The sequence below is a fragment of the Desmodus rotundus genome, chromosome 10 (genome assembly GCF_022682495.2).
Source record: "Desmodus rotundus isolate HL8 chromosome 10, HLdesRot8A.1, whole genome shotgun sequence".
Classification (NCBI taxonomy): domain Eukaryota; kingdom Metazoa; phylum Chordata; class Mammalia; order Chiroptera; family Phyllostomidae; genus Desmodus; species Desmodus rotundus.
Genome location: NC_071396.1, coordinates 34,014,165 through 34,035,419, shown reverse-complemented (window position 1 = coordinate 34,035,419; position 21,255 = coordinate 34,014,165). Strand labels below are relative to the sequence as shown.

Below are 21,255 nucleotides of genomic sequence, written 5' to 3'. Positions count from 1 at the left end.
TGACAAGGCATGCCCTTCCTTTTATGGGGCCCTGGGTGCACATCCGATGTCTCCACTGCAGTACTCGGGTGGGGGCTCGGGCTTATCGGGTGATATAATCAAACTGGAATCGTGATGAGAGAATCCAGCGCTTTCCTCTTAAGCATGGTAGGGTATTGAACCCATAGGAAGTGGTGGTGGTGTTGTTATTAATAGTGCTGAGAAGATAGCTGGAGACCATGTATGGCTCAGTTTTCCTTTTGAGAAGAAAAGATCTTGTTTCATTCTTTGCTTTTTAAAATCTATATCATCTTGGGGTTTTTTGTTGTGTTTCGTGTTTTTCTGCCATGAGGCCTCACTCACAGGAGGTGCCGTCACTGAGCCAGTCCCGGGAGACGACCGGGTCCTAACCAGCCTGGTCTTGTCTTCTCTGAGACGCACATCAGCTGCTTGTCCTGAGTGTCTGCACCTGCTTCTGTGAACAGCCAACTAGTCCAGGAGTCCAGGTGGCAGCCGCGCTGGTCCCGGGAGCCCCTCTGAGCTGCTGCGGTGTCTGTCCGTAGGGAGAATTACCTGGAACCCACACAAGTCATCACGAGAAGAACTTGCCGTGTGGTAGTGGATTTGCCCCTGACCTGGCCTCTACCTCCTATAGACTTGCTGGCATTCCATTCCTGAGCTGGTTTCCTCTCCCGCGCATTGGGAACGGTCCCTTCTGGCCGAAAGGGGCACTAGGCAGAACGTCCAGTCCCTGGAGAAATGGGGAGGCCCTGTGCCGTAGACACAAACACGGTCACCGAAAAATCAGTAGCTCCCAGGAAAGGCTTGGCCGCAAAGCCACACGTATGCACATGTATATTGAGAACCTGCCCTGCTGGTGTCGCGGTTGCCTATACGGTGTTTGTTTAGATGGAGTGTCCCCACTTTACACATGAGGAAGCCGAGTCTGTCAGAGGTTCAATAAAGCCCCTGAGGTTGCTTAGCCAGTAAATGGTGTTGGCTGAGTCGTAATTATTCCTTTGGATGCTCCGTTTCCTCATCCGGTGCGCACATTTTCGTTACCACGATACTGAGGTTTTAAATATTTAGCAAAGTCAATCTGGTTTGAAAGGAAATATCTTATTTTTGTTAAATGAGCCTGAATCTAAACTGAAACCTGTCAGCACCTGAGCCATGCAGCTTAATTAAAAATTTAGATTGATCTCAAAGAGGCTCTGTTCTCCTGCCATGTTTTACCCAGTAATGTTTAGCAAGCACTGGGGGGTGGGAGGGTCAGCCTGGCTCTGAGCTGAGACCCCCACCTTTGCTCCATTAAGTGAGCTCTTTTAACAACATCCCTAAAGTTTGCTTCCAGGAGAAGATCTGAGTGCAGCCAGGGGGCTCTGAGCCTGGACATTGGGAAGAGAGAAGAGGGCCAACTTATTCTTCAGGCCACATCTTTGACTTGCAGTGTGTGCTCTGTGACACTCTATTGCTTGGAGCATAAAGGGACAGGGAGGTCCTGGAGGGAGTGCGGGTATTTGCACAGGATGTGAACGGGAGAACAAAAGGGGCCATTATGAAAGGTGTGTGTTCCCGGGGCTTCCAGCTGAGCACTTGCTTCTGGCACTGGTAGCTCTAGGTGAGTGAGTTGGGGAGAATCACAATGGGTCTGTTTATCCTCTGGGCTTGCACTGCTAAACAGCTTGGCTCTTAGACTCCTTGTATTTTTGGAAGTTTCCAAGGGTTTTTCCTAATCCTAGGGCTGAGGGCTCAGCCTGAGACAGTCATTCCACTGAGACTCTGCTGAATGGCTGCCTTCTGCTTAAGCTGTCACAGAGCCCTGCTCCGAGGGAGCGGCGCTATAATGATGTCTTTGTGAGTTGCCTCTGCGACTTCCCTCCAAAGAATTCCCGGCATCTGCTAGACCTGGGGCTGAGGTCTTTAGTTATGGCTACAAGAAGCTAGATAATACTTTGTCCCACTTGGTTGGGAAAATGAAGAGAGGCAAAAAGAAGGCAAACAAGTCTGCCTTATGAAGTCAGAAGTCTGCTGTCACTGTAGAAAATCTCAGTCCCTTGTGTAAAGTCCTCACCCACGAAATGCCCCTAAGTGGGGCAAAGCCACAGACAGACGTGCATTTGTGACCACACACACACGTACTGTGGATCTAAACCAGACACTCAGACTCCTGCGTCCCCAAGGCATCTGCCCACACAGCTGGGGACGCGCCAAGTCCTGCCGGATCCTGCCAGGCAACCCAAAGCCCGAGTGCATCAGGGTAGAAAGGAGGAAATGACTGAGCAGAAATTTAAACTTCACAAGACTCTGTGTATTTTTGATCTGTATACCTTTATGTAGTTATGCTGTTCTCCAGGAAAAATTTCACATTGAAACCAGAACAGTACTCTATGGGACATCAGTCCATTCACTTCCCTTTCGTTTGCTGTTCTTGGTAACTTCGGACAGCTCACAGCCTGGAGGGGTGTGAGGTAGTTTCCAAGGTCCTTTCCAGCCCGGTGTGTTCATGAGTACAGCTTTCCCGTGGGATCGCTCCTTTTACTCTCTGGGTTCTGATGACCTTGGATTTGGGGAGATGAAGTGGGCACAGTTACAGGGCAGGGCTGGTCCCTCAGAGATGCCCAGGAATCTGACTGGCGTCTGCCGGGAATGTACGTGGGCTCAGGCACCAGTGCGAGGTGCCCTGGGAGTAGGCAGATGGGGTGGGGTGGCGGTGGAAAGCCCGTGGGAAACACGGCATGAACAACCCACGTTAGCCACGTGGAGAAAGTGGGGTGGGGGAGAGGCGAAAGAGGAGAGAGGGTGGAAGTGGGGAGAGTTCCCAGAGGGCAGGCTGCCATTTCTTTCTGAGTCTCCCAAACCTTTGGGGAGAGAGCTATTTAGAGAGCCAGCAATGGGAGGGGGCGGGGAGTGAGGAGGGGGAACTCCAGGAAGGAGGGCTGTGTCATTCTGCAAGTCTGCAGCTGTCACCAAACGAGTCACCTGGTTTAGAGTGGAACTACTTGTTGCTGTCTTGGAGACAGAACACATTGGAAGAGGCTTTGGGCCTTTCCTCCTCCATGTAGGCCATGTGTGCCAGGAGATGTCCAAGGGACTTGTCACCACCTGCCCATGATCGGGGCCTGATGGACAGGCCTCTGTGGGCGTTGGTGACCGTGCAGCATGCATGCGCCTTGCTGGGCACATTTGTCATGTAAATGTCATCCCTCCGACGTCCAGATGCCTGCACATCTATACTCTACGCTGATGTGTGGCCCGTGTGTGTGAAACCCTCAGGCTCTCCGGGACGAGAGTGGCAGTGACTTCAAAGGCTGTAGTAGTGGCTGCCGGGGGCACGTTCACGGTGACTGCCTGCTGGGGCTGCTGGCCCCACAGGGCAAGGTGGAGGCCAGGAGACTTCCACCTTGGAGCACATGGGAAACCAGCAGACTTCTCAGGGAGGGAGAAGGCAGATACTAAGCCTTTATTTTTTCTCGCAGTGCTTATGGAGTTTCTCCTATGGGCGGAGACATGCAACCGGGAAATGTGAAAGTGGAATAAATAAGAAATAATGGCCTGCACAACACATGGCAGTCTTTACGATAATCCCCTGGTCGAGCCCTTTTTTCATTAGCTTAAGTTGCAAAGGCTTTCCAGCTCTTTGGAAAGCCACTGTCTTCTCATCTGCTTTCACAGATTCTGACTGGACCCACGCAGGTCAGTTATTACAGAGGAACATTGAACCCTTCCCTTGGTTCCAGAAATACCATGCCCTGAGAATCTGCTTGCCCACCTTCTCTGCGTCTGGGTCCTTTATCTGAGATGCAGGGGCACCGTGTCTCCGCTGTGCCTTCTCAGAGCTGTGTGAGGACAGGTGTTTTGAACTCCTGTGAGAGAAGCAGGCTTCTGTGTGTTCTTTGCCATCCACCAGCCACCTGCTTTTCTGTGTGATGGGATGCAGGCGCCCGCGAGCCTTCGAGAACTCAGAAGAGCTCTAGATGGCGGAGGGTGGGGAGGGGAGGCACCCAGGGCGAACACTCTGCCCCAGTGCGAACACAGCCTGCACGCCTGTAGCCACTCAGCTCTCAGCACCTTCCATCCCATTTGCCCGGCCCCCAGGACAAGGCTGGGAGCACGAGCAAGGACTGGAATGAAGGAGACAGGGTTTGGGGACTTTTGGCAGCTGCTTCATCTTCTCACATTCTCCTCCTTGCACTGCTAGCCTGTGGACCACTGGGATGCAGCCTTGGTGGGGAGGGAACTTAGCCAGAGCCCAGGCTCCAAACTCCGCGCCGAGGGCTACTCAGTCTCTACACCGGTGCTCCTCATGGTTTTGTGCCACTAAAGGAATTTAGAAACATGTCCGCCCCTGCGTGTCCTAAGTTGCCATCTAAAATTTTCAACATAATTTTAAACAGTTGCCAACGATGCCATTTTCAGAACATTCTAAATATTGACCTTAAAAATGCATTGTTTCTTCAATGTATCTAATGAACTTCAAATACCAGAAAATTTGATTCATCATCTTCTATTAAACACATGAACAAGTTCTTAAATAGTTTGACAGGGTTTCTTTTTCTTCTTGAATTTATATTTTTATTCTAGTTACCCTATTGAATTTTATATTTATGTATTATATTTTTATGCATGAAAGCTTTTTATTGGCCACTCTGTCATAATTTAGTGTGACAAAAATATGTATGAAGATATAAATTTAATTTTTAATGTCCAATGACCATAAGTTCCTAGATGTTAAGAGCTTTTGGATTGAATTGTCATTACAATTATTTGTAATACACAGAAATAGGCAGTGAATACAAAAGATTGGAAGTATAATATTTTTGGAAATGCATCTCTTATGTACTCTTATACTTTAGGTATTCATTAATGAATGTTATTGCTGAAGTAAGAAAGGTTCAGGATTAATTCTGATTCTCTTTTTCATTTTTATAAATACAGGAAATGAGGAATGTTACTCACAATAAGCAAATAAGGTGGGGAAGGAAGGAGTTTTGTTACTGCAGCCCGAGTCAGTTCTTGAAACTATTATCCAGGTCTTTGGCAAAGGTCATTCATTGGTCTCTTACCAAGTGTCTTTCTAATCTCCTCTCAGCGGATAATTCTTTCAGATCTGTCCTCCTTCAGTTGTGTGGAAAGAACTGGAAACTTGCTGACTTGCAAAAGGATTGATTTGCCAGTCACTAGAGACCTTTATTTGCAACAACTGTACCAGTATTTCTTGGCGTTTATTTGTACTCTGTAGGTTTTCTCTCCTGAGATTTTGAATGAGTGAGAGATCAGTGCTTCCTTCTGAGAGTGGCAGGTAGGGGTGTGTGTGCATGCGTGTGCATGTGTGTGCGCATGTGTATGCAATTGAGGACATACAGGGGCTGTAGGTTCTCAGTTCAGTTTTAGAGAAAATCCAAGGAGACAGGTATGGGATGTTACCTTTTACCTAAGAAAACGAGGAAAATGAGTATAGCCTGTATTTGTGTATGTTAATAACAACAGGAGGATAAACTGAAAACAAACCGAGAATAAGTTACCTGGAGGGAGGGGGAGAGCAGGGAAGTGAGCAGAGGTGGAACTAGACTTAGTTTTCCTGGGTCTTGTTCTGTGCTTCAGACTTGGACATCATGTAACAGTTGTAGATCATAGTAAAACAACATTAAATCACACGAGAAGGAAAAAGCAAAGCAATTCTTAAACATAAAAAGCAAAATGAAACTAATAAACCTAACTGTGCATTAAGTTGGTGACTTCACCGCAGAGAAAGAACTGTTTCAACTGGCCGGCGTTTCCCATGTATTCCCCCCCAACGGTGAATCCTAGGCGAGCCCCAAGGATGGAAAGTACTGCAGAGATTGTAGACAGCCTCCAAGGAATCCTATTGCTAGTAACGCTATTTGAGCTGTTGTTTTGAAACAATATGTGCATAAATACATAACATATACAAAGCTAAAGCAAATAAGTAATATTACTAATGTTAGGAATGAAGATTTTTAGCATAAGAAAAATGCAGATATAAAACCAAAGAAAACCACACACACGCAGATGCACACACACAGGAGCTGATGATGCGTCTCCAAACGAAACCAAATGAAAGCAAACCTCTCATTGGTCACCTTTGGAGGATGCTAGGGAAGGAGTTCATTAGTCTGAGACCTGGTAAGTAAAGGGAGAGAACCAGGCATTTCCTATGTAAGCTGTTACTGGGAGAACCACCTAGTTACTGAAGGAAAGTTCTAATTTACGGAAGGTTTCCAGCTAACATCTGCAGAGGGAATGCTGGAATTAGAATGCCATCCTTTTGCAGCTGCTAATGAAATAGCAGGTCACCTGGGCCGCAACCCTCAGTGGCTGCCAATACCACTGGGTGAAAGGGGAGCTGGCTAACGGACCTGAATCCACAGTAATAGAGGTGCGGGAGGGTGTCGCCCCAGGCAGTGTGATCCAGGGATCTCCAAGGACTTGTTTTGTTTCTAGAATCGTTTCTTGGAATCTTTGCCTTATTCTTATGCATGCCGTTTCATGGCTGAGCCTTCAGACTCTCAGGGTGTCTCACTGAGAGCCTGGATCATTGGCCAGCGTTTCTCAGGCAGTGCCCAGGCAAGTGGCCGTATCTTCCTCTGAAATGGGATGAGACAGGAGAGGGGATTAAGTGTGTGTGTGTGGGGGGGGGAAGGGGGGAGTGTAACACCCAGCAGCTCGTGCTTCTGTGCATGAATTAGTGTTTTACATATTAAGATTATTGTTTCAGCCTGTAGTTTATCTGCCTTGGTCGGTGCTTTTCACCATGGGGGGATCTGACCACTGCTTTTCCCAGGCCACCTCTCTCCAGTGTGGGAGGGGGAAGATCAGTGGAGTCCAGGTGGGTCTTCATCAGAAACCTGGGGGATCTGGGCGGCTGGGCCTGCGGTGCTGCACAGAAGCACGGGCGGCCACACGCAGGGTGCGGTCGTGGCACTTTGTGTATCTGGCTGTGCATTCAGTGATGCCCAGGGTGTCCCCTCATTTCAGGCAGGGCTGTGCTTGACGCCGGGGTGGAAGACACGGAAACTGAAACTCGAGCACGCCAGGTGCTTGTCAGAAGTCACATCAGGGCCCAGAGCTCTGACTCCCAGTTTATTGCTTTCGGTTGTATCACTGGCCTCTTGACATACTTTTGTCCTGCTCCTGGAGGAATGCCATTTATGCCTCCCCCACCTGGTGCTGCTGCCCAGCGAGAATCTCCATACATACATGCTCCTTGGTGGGGGGAATGTGTAGCCAATAGATACCCTTCTGATGCTCTCCTGCCCGAACACATAAGCTTGTCGACGTCACACCAGCACAGTTGAATTTCCCTGTCTTTGAAAACTGCGAGGTTTCTGTTTGGAACACTTGTTCTGGGTCCTGTATAAAACCATCACACGAGGCAAACACCAGAACCAGTTGGGAGGAGTCCATGGTAAATGCTCCTGAATTCCTGATTTCTGTTTTTTAAATCAAGAACCCAGATACAATGAAGGGTTCTACTGGGTTCGATCACAAACATAACTTTCTTTTAAAAACACCACCTTTTGATGACGTAGAACTTAAATCAGTTAGGTCCACTTGTTTCTCTTTATTTGTATGTTCATTTTCCTTTTATTGTTTTTAAATTTTCCAATGTGATACGTGATCAAGGCGAAATTTCCGACTGCACAGACATGCGCGTAGTGAAAACTGGAAATTTCTCTGTGGTCGGAGCTTGCCGTCGCTCCGCTCTCCGAAGGAAGCCAGCGGGTTAATGTGACAGCTGTCTCTCTGGACCTCTTCCTGTGCACTTACAGAGTGATACATTATTGCCCTGTGCTATATTTGCTTATGCATACCTGTTCTCACATGAGCGAGAATGCTAATGTATATCTCAAATGTCTTGAGTTTTCATTTAACATAGTTCCTATCACCACACATCACTCTATCATACTCCTTTTAACTGCTGCATCCACATTTGGTGGTAAACAAATTGTTGCCCTTAAAAACAATGACATAAACATCTTGAACTGAGTATTTTTGCTCACAACCTAATATTTTTCTGAGACTCCTAGAGATGACATTACTGGGTTAAAAGGCCACTTACATCACGAGTGTGGGCAGCTTCCGCCACAGTGCCTCAGAAGAGGCTGCCGGAATCTCGGCTGCGGCATTTGAGGGTGACTCCTCGCACCTCCTCAAGCACCAGAGACTGTCAGTCCTTTGCATGTTACTCACACGGCATTGAAAAGTGTCTCCTTGTTGTTTTGATTCGCATCTCTTCATGTGTCCGTGGCCATGTGTAGCTTTTTTATGGATCATCTGCTCTTACTCTTCACTCATTTTTCTGTTGGGTTGCTTTCTTAAACTAACATAAAGGATCGCTTTGTAATACATGGAATTTAATTCTCTGCCTTTTATATATATTGCAAATATTTTTCTGTCATTTGTGTGTTAACTATGTTTATTTTGTATTTTGCCATGCAGAAGTATTCACTTTTACAAGTTGTGTATCTAAGTCCTTATTCTTTATGGCTTTGTGCACATGTGTCTTATTTAGGAAGGTCTCCCTCTCCTAAGGTTGTACAAATACTTTTCTAAGTTTTCTTCTAATATTATTATTGTTTTGTTTTTTATGTTTAGCTCTTTAATCCATCTGGAAATGATTTTTGTATATGGTGTGAGGTAGGTATCTAAGTGTACTTTTTAAATGAATAGTTCATTGTCCCAGTGCTTTGCTTACTAACCCATCATTTCATATATTTAATTCTGACATTTATGTACGAGTCTGCTTCTGGACTCTGTTTTGCTCCATTGACAATGAAATCTGTCTACCCCTATGCCAATAACACAGTGTGTTCATCGCTACAGTTTGATACCGTATTGCTATCTGAAAATGTCCCTCGTTGTTCTATTCCAAGCATAGCTTAGTTTTTACCAAGTACTCACTCCTGTGGATGACTTTCGGTACCAGTGAGTCACTTCCCACATGTCACTCCCCAGCCCCATTGGGGTCTTTATTTGGGTTGTGCTGAACTTTTAGATTAACTCGAACAAGGAATGAGAGATTTATGAGATTCAGGATACTGAGTCTTTTTCTACGAGGAGAAGACGTCTTCCTAAGTGTTTAGGTCTCCTCTCATGTTTTTCAGCACTTTTGTTTAGCTAGACCTCCTCTATTTTCTGCTACGGTTCACGCCTAGGAGTTCCAAGTGCCTCACTGCCTGGGTGCGGACAGTCTCATATCTTGCTGAACTTGGAGGCCCCGGCTGCCGGTGTGTGAGGAGAGCGTGATTTTGTGTGTCCCTTTCCCACCCGGGTGCCGGCTGGACCGCTCAATTGCTCCAACGGCTTCTCGTTAGTTGTCCGGAACAGCCGTATCCTGTGCAGGCGATGGCAGTGTGGTTCTTCCTTTTTAACATTTACCTCGTTTTAATTCTTGCTTTAGTACATCGGCCAGGACCCCGCCTAAACAGAGATGCATAGAATAGGGGAGGAGGTGCCTGTCTGCTCGTAATGTTTCATCAGTAGATACGACGGTTAATGTGTGAAATACAGGACGTTACCTTCTGTTAGGAATGAATTAGAGCTTTGAGTCAGGAAAGGCTGTCGGAAAACTTTGGCATCTTTTAAAAGGATAGTTTTTCTTTTCTTTTTTAATTTAGTAAATTACACAGATGTTTTTAAGACTGAGGCATTCTTTCATTTCTAGTATAAAACTTACTGGATTATAATATGGAATTATTATAATCTATTGCTGATTTGATAATATTTTATTTAGATTTTGACACTGTATTCATAACTAAGATAGTTTTACATGTATATAAATAACATACTTATGTCTGTATTCAAATAGTAAAGACCGTTTGCTAAGCTTGACTGATTTTGTCAACATCAAAGGGACATTCAAGCCACAGAGTATGGCTTGGGGAAGTTTTATTTACTTTTTGTTTTGTTTGGAAAAGTATAAATAGGGTAGAAAACTTTAGTAGAACTTACCCATAAAACCATCTTGTCCTTGTACTTTTTTAATGCATAGGTTTTTTTTACTGCAATTGAAAGTGTTTTTGTAGTTAAGTTTTTATTTTCTTAACTTTTTACAAATCAGTATTTTCCAGGGACTCAGTCATGGCATCTGTATCTCACATCTCACTGATGTAGGACTTCTACCGCTTTCCACTGTGTCCCCTGCGTCCCTTCCCGAGCTGGCCCAAGGCTTATGTTGCTTTTGGAAGAACTAGCAGTTGGTTATGCAGAGAGAGCCTGCTCCCCGCCTTTGGTTATTAGTTTTCTTGGCTTTCTTTTATCCCAACTCCTCATTATATTTTTATTACTTCTTTTCCCTTGCTTTCTGTGAAGTTTCCTTGTAGGTCTTTACTGCCCTTAAAAAAATTGAATTCTTATCTAATTTAATTCTCTCTTAACTATTTTATAAATAAGTGCTTAAATGCTATAAATTTTTTCCAAAAATTACTTTAGGTACAATTCATATTATTATGAAAGTTTAAAATTTTACTTTTAATTATCTTTTACCAAATGGTTTTTTTAATTGACCAAAGAGAACCTTTTAAAAAATTTATCCTTTTGTTCTTCATTTCTATTTTATTTGGTACAGTAAATGCTTCTTACTTTTACTTTATATGGTTTACTTTTTTGGCTTGGAATTTCAGATTTCCTTTGAGGTGTAACATAGTGATTGGTGTTCATCGATTTTTTTTTTAGATAATTGAGAATAATATGCAACTTTTAGGGAGGCTGAAAACACACGACACCGAGCAGTTAAAATTCACTATTTGCATTTTAAAAATGTGTCTTCACTTACATGCGCTCTTGATGTGCTAATTTGTGAAAGGGATGTTTCACCAGTTTTAACTGTAATTGTAGCTATGTCCATTTCCTTTTATTTATAACTTGTTTTACTCTTTACACTTTTTTGTTGCTGTTTTAATTGGAGCATAAAAGTTTACAATTGTCAAAATGGTGAATTTTGCCATCTTCAAATATGATATAAATCACTGCTGCATGGTTCTTGGTGTCCTGAAATTTTTTCATGTGTATATAATCCATTTCAACATGTTGTCTACTTAATGTATATTATAATGTATACTGAATATTCTATATGTAACATATATGTACTTCCCCTTTATTGTTTTTGTATTCTTTCCTATTTAATGTTTTCTGATATTTATAGATATCTTTTCTAAAAACATGCATTATATTTTTAACATTTTTTCTAATTTAAGAGATAGTATTTGTACTTACTATCTATAATAATGTTATTTAAACTTTCTCATTTTATGCTTTCTATTCATCATTATCCCACTTCTTTTTGTGGTCATTTTGTTATTAGAGGTTTTGAGTTCTATTTTCCTAAAATTGATTTAGAAGCCATATATTCTATGTCTTTTCTTTTAGAAACTACTTTAAAATTTTAGCAAGCCCACTTAAATTTAAGCTGTTATAATCAACAACTGATGACTGTTGGTGAGCTCCCTCTCCCTTCTTTCTGAGGACAAAGTCTTTATCAGGCTTTTAATTATTTTTCCACCTAATTTTCTGTGCACTTATGGTTGAAATTATCTAGAAGTTTCATTCCAAATAAGTATTGCTAATAGTGGCAGTGGTAATACTATTAGCATTATTAGTAGTATTATTTACTTTATGTCTATTTTATAGAAGCCTTTATTGGTAATTGTATCACATTTTACTACCAAATTAGCAGCCTCTATTTAGATTTAAACGCATTTTGTGGCTTACTTGCCTTGTGCTGTTTGTTATGTCCAAAGTCACTGTATATTCTAAATTGTTTTCTGTTTTTCTGTAGTACATCCTCAATTTCTGTCCCTTCATTTTCTGAAAGGCTGTGAGTGGCCAGGTTTCTGAGTCTTTGCTTGTCTGACAGAAGCATCATCATTTGTCTTCACCGAGATACAGAGCTATCTTGATTATAAAATCTCAGGCCAGAAGCAGCTTGTGCAAACCCATATCGTTGATCTGCTCAAATGCTCCAAGTGGATAAGGCAAACACGATTTCTCGTTTTAGAAGTAGGCTTGCCGATGGCCCAGTAAATCATTCTTTCTTACGTGTTTACTATTATTTCTCCGACTGGTCTGCCATAGCAACGGATCTTCTGATAAATAGTTTATCAGAAATGTTTGGAGAGCTCTTCATATCAGCACTAATCAGTTTTCCAACAATAAATTCCATGTGTTAGCCAGATGTTCATTATTTTAATCGATTGTTAGTTGATCGTTAGCGCGGGAGAGAGAGGTGGCCATTGGTTACTGCACCCACCAATGCATTCGCTGGTCGCCTCCCACCTGTGCCAGACGAGAGACTGATCCCGCCCCCTTGGCGTATGGGGACACCTCTCCAACCAACTGAGCACCCGGCCGGGGCCCAAAGCTCCAGTGTCTACGGCTCTGTTTAGTAATGATGCTGCGAGTCCCATAGTTCTAAAACAGGCTGGGGGTTTTACTTCCCTTCCGCAAATACCACTAGCCTGCTGGTGCTGAGGGTCCCCTGACGTTCTTCTCAGGAAGTGGCGCCCTGAGTCACATCCTCTGGCCCTTGGTTCTCAGATCTGTAGACTACCTGCGGCTCTTTTAAGAGTTTCTCCTCACTGGCCTTCGAGCCTCTTCCTAAGAGCTGTTGTGCATTCTCTTTCGGCCCACTGGATTTCTTAATAGGATGTGGTCTTCATACTTTCGGAACCTCCCTGTCCTGGCCCCTGGAAACACTGAGATCTGAGCTGTGGTGAGAAAATGAGGGTCAGCGTCTAGAAGCGGAAGTCGCAGCTCTACAGATGCGGTGCACGCGGACCACACTGTGCCTTAACCGCTTGGCCAAGGGTCTGCCCCGAGGCCTGCACACGCCCGATGCTTGAGGGCTGTGCGCAGTGGCTCTGCTGAGCCCCTCTGGGTGTCTTCTCAGGGTTAGCTCTCCTGTAGCACCAGGTCCTGACACCTTCTCTCCTCCTGAGTCTGTCTTGTGACCTTTCTCTACACTCAGTGCTGAGGAGCTCACCTCCTCTAAGGTGCCTTCTCTGATTGCTGCTCTAGCTGCCTGCACTGCTGTGGGTCTCCCGTCTCGCTCAGTCTCCCCACTGGCCTCCGACACAAGCTGCATGAAGTGGTGTGTGTCTTAGAATAAAATGCATCAAGAGTGTGTCTGCATAGGAAGAGCAGAGAGACGGGACTGACTGTGGCCATCTGGTCACTCTCCGTGTGCCTCTGTCTTGACCCCGCTAGGTTGGAGGACACACCATGCTCCCCATTCGTTGGATGCCCCCTGAAAGCATCATGTACCGGAAGTTCACCACGGAGAGCGACGTGTGGAGCTTCGGGGTGATCCTCTGGGAGATCTTCACCTATGGGAAGCAGCCCTGGTTCCAGCTCTCCAACACAGAGGTACAGGGCGGGGTGGATGGGGGCCTCGAGTTGGGGGATGGCTGATGAATGGTATCTCGGGCCAGGGTTTAGACATAGAGTATAAAGCAGGAGGCCAGAGCCAGAAAAGAGGACACGGGCATGAGAAGGAGTGGGGGGCGCTTCCTAGCAGGAGAAAATCAGAGCTGTGGGAGGTGACGTATGATGTTCAAGAGCGTGCGAAATCACACGTCTGAATGAGGTGCAGGTCACGGTACCGTCTGCTCTGCCACACTGAAACACCACAAATAGTGGTCACAAAGAACAACCATGGAGTTTCAGTTGTCCCATCTTGTTGAAACACCTCCTACTTAGTGTGCCCAAGTAACCTGTGTCCCCAGGGTCTCAGGCCTGCCAGGCCTGGGGACGGGCAGGGCCGGTGGTCAGGAAGGTGAAACTCACGTTATTGATAGAGGTGCGTGTGGGCTCCCAGGATAAAGTGGGTCATAATAGCAGACGCACTAATGATTGACGCTCTATGTGTGGTTGTAATTTACACTAACAATAAAAATGATAGTCAAATTTTAATAATTAATGTTAGTGCCAGGCATTTCTCTAAGCATGCTAGCTATATTGACTCCATGCTTTTCACCTGTTGAGATTCAAGATGAAGGAAGGAAGGGGAAGTGCTGGGGGTCCTCAGATGGATGGCCAGGGTCCCAGCGGGGAGAGCTCCTGGGACATGTAGAAGGCTTGGGCCGCGGTCACAGGACGGTTCTCAGCCATGTCTGGGCTGGATTCAGGTGGGCCCAGGTGTGTAGACAGTGAGCGGCTTGGTCTCCCGACTCGGCAGACCTGTGCAAGATGGCACTTATTTTTATGGTCTTCTGTTTTCTGGAAAAACACGAACATGAGGGCCTTTTAATAGTGGAGTCATATCTGGATAATCAAGAAAGGTATCTTTCTTCTTGGAAGCTGGGTCCATTTTGCTTTCCTGTGTCCCGACCACTCAATTAAGTGAATGTCAAAGGCTGCAAAGGAGGCATTTCTTTGACTCTGTCCTGTCTCGTCGTTTACAAGCTGAATGGGCCCTGATCAGATTTCCCAAAATGAGACTGAACAGTTTAGTGACCTTGAAACCAGTGAGAGAGTGTGCGTCAGTACCCATTTGTCGTGGCACCTCTAAAGACACCGTGGTTTCCCTGGGGCTGGGCTTGGTGGTGGGCACGCGCACGTGCACCTGTGCACACCTGCCCAGACGTGTGCCCTGAGCGCAGCCCTGATGCCCAGGCTGGCTCACTGGGGCTAACGAAGTGTCTGCAGCCACTTCTGACTCCACCTGGGGAGGTGTCGGCCTTGGAGGCAGGCGTCCTGCCTCGTCCCCTCTCCCTCCCCACCCAGCGCAGCAGCCAAGTACTGGCAGCCACTGGTAGCTGGGTTCTCTGTGGGAATGGACGGCCTGGGCAGCCCCACGTGGGCAGGACTCTACTGAGTGCATTTGGTCTTGGCTCCAGCAGCAGCTGCTGCACTTTGAACTGGGTCCCTTTTCCTGGGAAGGGCATGGTGGGTGGACATGGGGCTCTCATAAGAATAGGGGACATGAGCTGCCGGCCACCAATCAGGCCGGCAGAGAAGTGAGCCGAGGGAGCCATGGCAGACCCCGGGGGAACGTGGCCAGGAAGGTGACAGTGATGGTTTGACAAGCCAGCCCAGGGTCAGAGTGACGCATGGCAACACACCAGACCAGGTGCTGTTGGGGACGGCATGGGGAGATAGCAGGAGAGAAAAGGCACTTCTCTCCCCCAAATAAGCATGTGCGAGGGGAGGCAAAGAGAGGAAGTACCAATTTTCAGGCACTCACCTGGAGACGCCTCTGTGCATTTTGCCATCGCCACCTGTCCTCACACGAGGGGACTGCAGCTCAGAGTGAGTTATTTGCCCCAGTTGTCCAGTGGTGGAGTAAGTAGTCAGGGAAGTTAAAACTAACTGAGGCCTGGAAGGGGAAGCCTTGAAAATTCACATATTCAGTGTCAGCAAAGAAGTTCCATTGAGGAATTGAAGCTGGACCACACACTACAGACTGGCTCCTAAGGTGCCCCGCTGGGGTGGGTCCAGCCTTACATACTTTGCTTTCCCAAACTCCTCTTCACGGCTTTCCCTTCAGTATGTGAGGTCATGTCATCCCTTTTCCTGTTCTCCTTTGGTCCCTGCAACACTCCTAGGAGGTCAAGCAGACATTGGATCCCCCTCTTCCGGTGAGGATGCTGAGATCCTGTGAAGTTAACTGCATTGGCCCTAGCTGCCCCTGCGGAGCGCTGGAGAGTGAAGGGCTGGTCCTTGTGTTAAGGACTGTGGAAGGACTGTGCAGTTCAGAGAGCAGGGCAGGGGGCCTTGCCGAGGACGGGACCTACGCCGTAGAGTGGAGGCTGTGACTGAGGGGAGCTTGCCAGGAAGTGGGACTGAAGGGGGGAGGGCCAGGGGGGCTCTTGGTGCAGAGCTTCATCAAGGGAGTTTCAAAGTCATGCAGGCTCATGAGATGGGGAGGGACAGCCCAAGGCCAGTCCCACTCCAAGTGGACAGTGAGTGCAGCTCAGTCACCAGATGAGCTTCAAGACTCGAAGAGAGGAGTGAAGGCAGAGGAAGTGTGTATTGGGAGGCGGTATGCCCAGGGCAGCGGTGGGCACCTCCGGCCAGTGCTGGCCCCTGTCCCCATGACCTGCACACACAGGACACACGAGAAACCCCGTGCTGCCTTCAGCCCTGCCCTCAGCCTGTGCCGGGGGCTCCTGGCTCTGCATGGAATCTCTCCAGGGATGTGGTGGCCTTCTTCTGGGGCCCGGGCTGAGCTCTGATGTAACGTCCTCATTCTCCTCGCTTTTTCAGGTCATTGAGTGCATCACCCAAGGCCGTGTTTTGGAGCGGCCCCGAGTCTGCCCCAAAGAGGTGTACGATGTCATGCTTGGGTGCTGGCAGAGGGAACCGCAGCAGCGGTTAAACATCAAGGAGATCTACAAAATCCTCCACGCGTTAGGGAAAGCCACTCCCATCTACCTGGACATCCTCGGCTAGCGGTGGCCAGTGGTCATGAATTCCTTCTCTGTTGCCTCCTCCCTCCCGGCCTCACACGCCCCCTTTCCACTTCACTACTCCTCCCCTCCACCCTTGACTGAAGCGAACATCTTCATATAAACTCAAGTGCCTGCTACACATACAACACTGAAAAAAAGAAAAAAAAAACGCTGTAAGGCAATTTGGCATATATATATTTATATATCTAACTATCTATATCTACAGAGAGATACCTTGTCTAATGCAGACCGAAGCTGCTGATACGGGAACCACAAGACTGTAACGACAACTCAGAGATTCTTAAATGTTGTGAACACAAGGGAAAGTTCCCTTTGACTTAAGCTGCAGCCCATGCTACGTCAGCTCTAGCTTTTCAGAGCAGAAGGGTGTGGTGATGCAGAGGGACACTCACGGTGGGACGGGCGGAGCTGCAGAGCAGGCGTAGTACCCTGGGGCCCTGCTCAGTGGCAGGTGCGTGGGCAGGCGGCACCAGCCGTGCTCAGCAAGGAAGTAACACTGGACCGGGTGCCTCACGTCCTCCCTGGCCATTGTCTCCACGCTTTCCCTCTTTAGGAGAAATCCATCCACTTCAAGACTGTGTTGAAATTTGCCCGTTCCAGGAAGTGCAGTCCTGACCTGTTGCTTCCAGGAGTCAACGGTGGTGCCTACAGGTAAACACTGAAAAAGAGCAACAATGAAACAAAATCCCACAGATAGGGGACTGAGTCCGTCTGGGATGTCAGCCTCGCCCCAGTTCCTTGCCAGCATCAAAAGGGAGGTGTCATCTGGTCTCAGAACTTCAGGACCTGGGCTTTCTGGACTGCAAGGACCACAGACAACATGCTGCAGCCTCGACCCATCTCCAGGTGCCGCCCCCGTCTTTTCATCACTGGCGGGGCTTCTTGCTCCACCGCCCACACTCAGGCCTTTGGGCAGTTGGGGGGCAGGGAACGCCCACCCTGCTGTCTGCACCTGTGGACACAGAGGGTCTCAACAGCAGGACATTTAGTCCTCCTAGGTCCTTATAAGATATGCCCCTGGGTCCTCCACTTCTCATTCTGCTTCCCCAAGGTCCCAGCCCCACTCGCTGGCCTCCCCTGAGTCCCAGCGAGCTACTGCGGTAGGGGCAGGTCTCAGGAAGCTGGCTTCAGGGAGCCAGGCAGCAGAGGAAGCCTCTGGCACCTGCAGCTGGCCCCTTGGCATTCTGCTCACGTTTCCAGTCCACAGAGGGATTGATGCATCTGCCTTCGAGTTGCTGTGAAAGTGCAGGGGCTGAGGAATCGCTTTTGGGAGCGGGGTGGGGTGGGGGAGGGGCTGAGGCGTCTCTGGGGGATGTCCAACTCATGGCCAGTGCCGCAGGCCTGGCATCTTAATGAGCCTGAGCCCTGACCAGGGGGAGAGAGTGGGGCATCTGGTCTGGTGCTGGCTCCCTCTGCCCTCCCGGCTGCTGCTGTCAAGGACTGAGTGCAGATCTCTGGGCCTCCCGCCACTCGCCATATGCATGACAAAGTGCCCTCGAAGCCAGCAGCCTGGCCCCACAGAGCCTCCAGCTAGGGAGGCCAGGATGCGCCCCTCCCAGGCCACCAGCCCCACCCACCACTTCACGCCAAGCACAGAGAGTCCGAAGGGACTGGTCTTCACCCATCGGAGCCTTGTGGGGGCCTCTGACCTGTGCCCTCCCCTGCCAGCTTAAGGGACTGTCGTCATCCTGGACATCCTGGTCACCTACAGCACAGGCCTCTCTGTGTGGGGCTCAGGACTGAACTCTGTGTGTGGTTTTGCTTCTTTTTGTAGACCAACAAATGTTTTTATTCAAACAGAAAAGAGCTGTGCTTGGACTATGGGGTGTGGGTGGGCTTCAGGGATCAGTGAGGCTGCTCAGCTGGATGGGGGCAGGGGGTGCAGAGAGGGCAGGGTACTGGAGTCTGGTGCGGTCTCCTCGGTGCTGTGTCCCCAGCCCTGAGGAGAGCTCTTTGGGTTGACTCCCTCAGAGGAGCCCTCGCCGTCCTGTGGCAAAATCCCTCTCCCCCGCAGGCTACCAGTGCAGTGAGCAGTGCAGTCGGGCCGTGGGCTGGGTGGCCTGGGGAGAGGTGCTCCTGCGGGGAGTCAGCCGAGGCCCCTGAGTGGATTCCGTCTCCTAGGCTATGTGTTTCCAGAACCTCAGTCACTGGTGGACTGGGAAGAAGGGGCGGGTAGGAAGGGTGTGGAGACTGCTGGGCAACTGGGCGTGAGGCATGTGTTAGGGTTTGACGCAGGGCCGCGAGTCCTGCTGGCCTAAGGGAAAAAGGCAGCTCCTTTGGGAACAAGGGGCGCCCTGAAGGAGACGGAAGTCGCCAGGTGCCCTGGTCCTAGTCCCCCGGGCCTCTGTGTCGGCTGTGGGGTTGTGCCTTAGTTGCATCCCTTGCAGGCAGCCGCCTGTTGTACGGGCAGGAGGAAGAGGGCAGCGAGCAGTGGGAGCAGAGAGGGGGGACCTCACTCTGACCATCTGGGATGGGACTCTGTGCAGAGTCCACTCGGCCTGCGGACTGAGCCACCTCAGCAAGGAAAAGCACAGAAGGGGTGCTTGTGTCTAGTGAAGGGGGTGGGGAGGAGAGCTGAGAGACGGAAGCAGCACCCTGGGGCCCTGGACGGTGCAGATGCAGTGCTCCTCCTGTGTGGACGGGCCATGAGGCTCACTGCACCGTGCCTCGGCTTCCCTCTCTGTCTTGCCCCCTTCCACCTCTGGAGTTCCTGGATTGCAAGCATGTTTCGTCACTGTGCCGTTCTGCTCAGCACCTCTTGTAACTTCAGGACAGCCCTCCACAGCCTGGCACGGGGGCGGGCAGTTGCTTCTGAGGGCTCACAGGCCTGGGAAGGTTCCCAGAGGATGCACCTCTCTTCCTTTGCACTTTTGTTGCCGGAATTCAGAGGCCCCAGTGTCTGAAGCTACTTTAGGTGCAGAGGGCATACTCGGTCTCTTTCCCCCTCCCAGCCTTTCTCCACACCCAAAAAGTTCCGGCGACGGTTCACTTATTTATTTATTTATTTTTAAAATGCGCAATGTGGTTAAGTGAGTCTTGAAATGACATCCCTTCGGCCAGCCCAGCCACACTGGTCTGCTCCGTCCCGACAGCCACTTCCTGACGGCTGCGCCAGAGTGATTCTGAGTGCAGCTTGATGGGAGCGCCCTCCTGCCTGTCTCCAGATGCTCCAGGTCACCCAGGCGGTGTCCCTGCCATGGCCTCCCTCCTCGGTCCCCTCCCGGACCGAGCCTGAGTGACCTGCTGTTGGATGCCCACCTGAGAGCAGGGTGCCATGGCCAAGGGCCATCCCAGTTCTTTACTTTGGACTTGAACCGCATGCTGTCCTCTAATTACATCCCTGACCTCGGACTTGGAGGGTCACTAAGCCCCTTGTAGTTAATGGACCAAGGATTTGATGCTTCCTCCACTCAGCAGAGATCACACACAAATCACCCCTGGACTGGAGCGCGGCTTCCCCGGTCCTTCTGGGATCAGGTTGCACGTTGCCATTCTCCTCTGGTGATGCTTTCTTTCAGACTATACTAGTGCAGATCTTTTTGGTGCTAAATACTGCAGAAACCAACACCAACAGGAGAGCTGACAGACAACTTCTGGGGCCGCGTGAGACTCGACCCAGAAGCAGAAGTGAGTCAGTCATGCCCGGAGAGCACAGGACCCACGGAAAGTCAGGGGGGATGTGAGCAGTGGGTGGACGCCGGGACTCCTGGCTCCCCTCTTGGCAACCCAGGTGACCTTGGCCGTGTCAGCTAAACTCTCAGATGGTCATATTTTTCAGGGGAGACGTGTAAGAGGTTGTGCTAATTATTCTTAGAGTCCTTTTCAGTTAAAAAAAAATATATATGTTCTGGTGCCATTTTTTTTTAACTTATTAGAAATAAGAGAAAAAAAGCTTGCTAGAAATAAGAAAATGGAAGCTAGTTAAGGATGGTGAGGAGGAGGAGGAAAAGTTACCCATGGCAAGAGTGGATTGTAGAAGGCAAGTGAGGGAGGCTCAGTGACGGTTAGGTCTGAAGGGTGTTGGCGGGGATGCCAGGTAGATAAGTCAGGGACCCCATTCTCACGCTCTCTAAGACACGCTCTCAGCAGACCCTGCAGCTCACAGTCACCAGGCCACACTCCTCATCCTGTTCCACGTCATGCCAGCGTACCCAGTGCAGGCAGACACGCTTCTGAGAGAGACACTGGCCTGCCCACCTCTCGTGCAGGCCACTGACCACCTGAACTGTGGGTCAGGACCTAAGAGATCTTCACCTTTAACTGCTGTTGTGAGGAGCCGTCGGAAAGAGGGCCGCGGTGGAAGTCGCACACTGTTCGCCCTAGCTCTTGTTCAGGAATGACTCACGCCTCTTGGCCCTGCTTTCCAGACCGGACAGGGAAGTGGTGTCTTGACTCGAGGCACCATCATTGCAGTGGACAGTGTTGAGGTTTGGGGTCTTCCTGTGCTTTGCTCAGAGTCTGGGGCGAAGGAGCTTCTGGTGGGTATTCGTTGAGTGAGCCCGTGTGCGGCAGGCTGGGGGGCTGCCCTCAACGTGCCTGGCATGTCTCTTGTCAGCTTTGGTTCAGAGCCAGCCTTCTAGGATACCCGTGGCATTTGCCTTAGAGCACACAGGCACCTTCAGCCCAGACCTTGGTGCTGTGTGTTTGGTCCCCGGGGCACCCACATTTTTGTTAGTACCAAACAGATTTCCTTTGGCCAGCCTGTAATAGGTTTTAGGGAAAGAAGTCCAGGGTGTTTTTGTGTCATTATTTCATGACACCAGTCTAAGCGTCAGGACGTGTCTGGGGACTGCTTGCCGTCACCAGAGTGGCCTCCCAAGGAGAGTGGGGGCTGCACACACTG

At 48.9% G+C, this 21,255-nt stretch overlaps 1 protein-coding gene across 2 annotated transcripts in view; it reads left to right on the top strand.

The window, feature by feature from the left end:
• Window positions 1–18,183, top strand: part of NTRK3 (neurotrophic receptor tyrosine kinase 3) — a 267,508-nt gene extending 249,325 nt beyond the window's left edge. The window contains exons 17-19 of one of the 2 annotated variants that reach the window (XM_053913253.1): window positions 8,599–8,640; window positions 13,207–13,365; window positions 16,207–18,183. In XM_053913253.1, coding sequence (XP_053769228.1) covers window positions 8,599–8,640; window positions 13,207–13,365; window positions 16,207–16,392 — 387 coding nt within the window. In that variant the 3' untranslated portion in view covers window positions 16,393–18,183. The remainder of the gene's footprint in view (window positions 1–8,598; window positions 8,641–13,206; window positions 13,366–16,206) is intronic. The other variant, XM_053913250.1, reaches the window with a different exon arrangement.
• The last annotated feature ends 3,072 nt before the right edge of the window (window positions 18,184–21,255 follow it).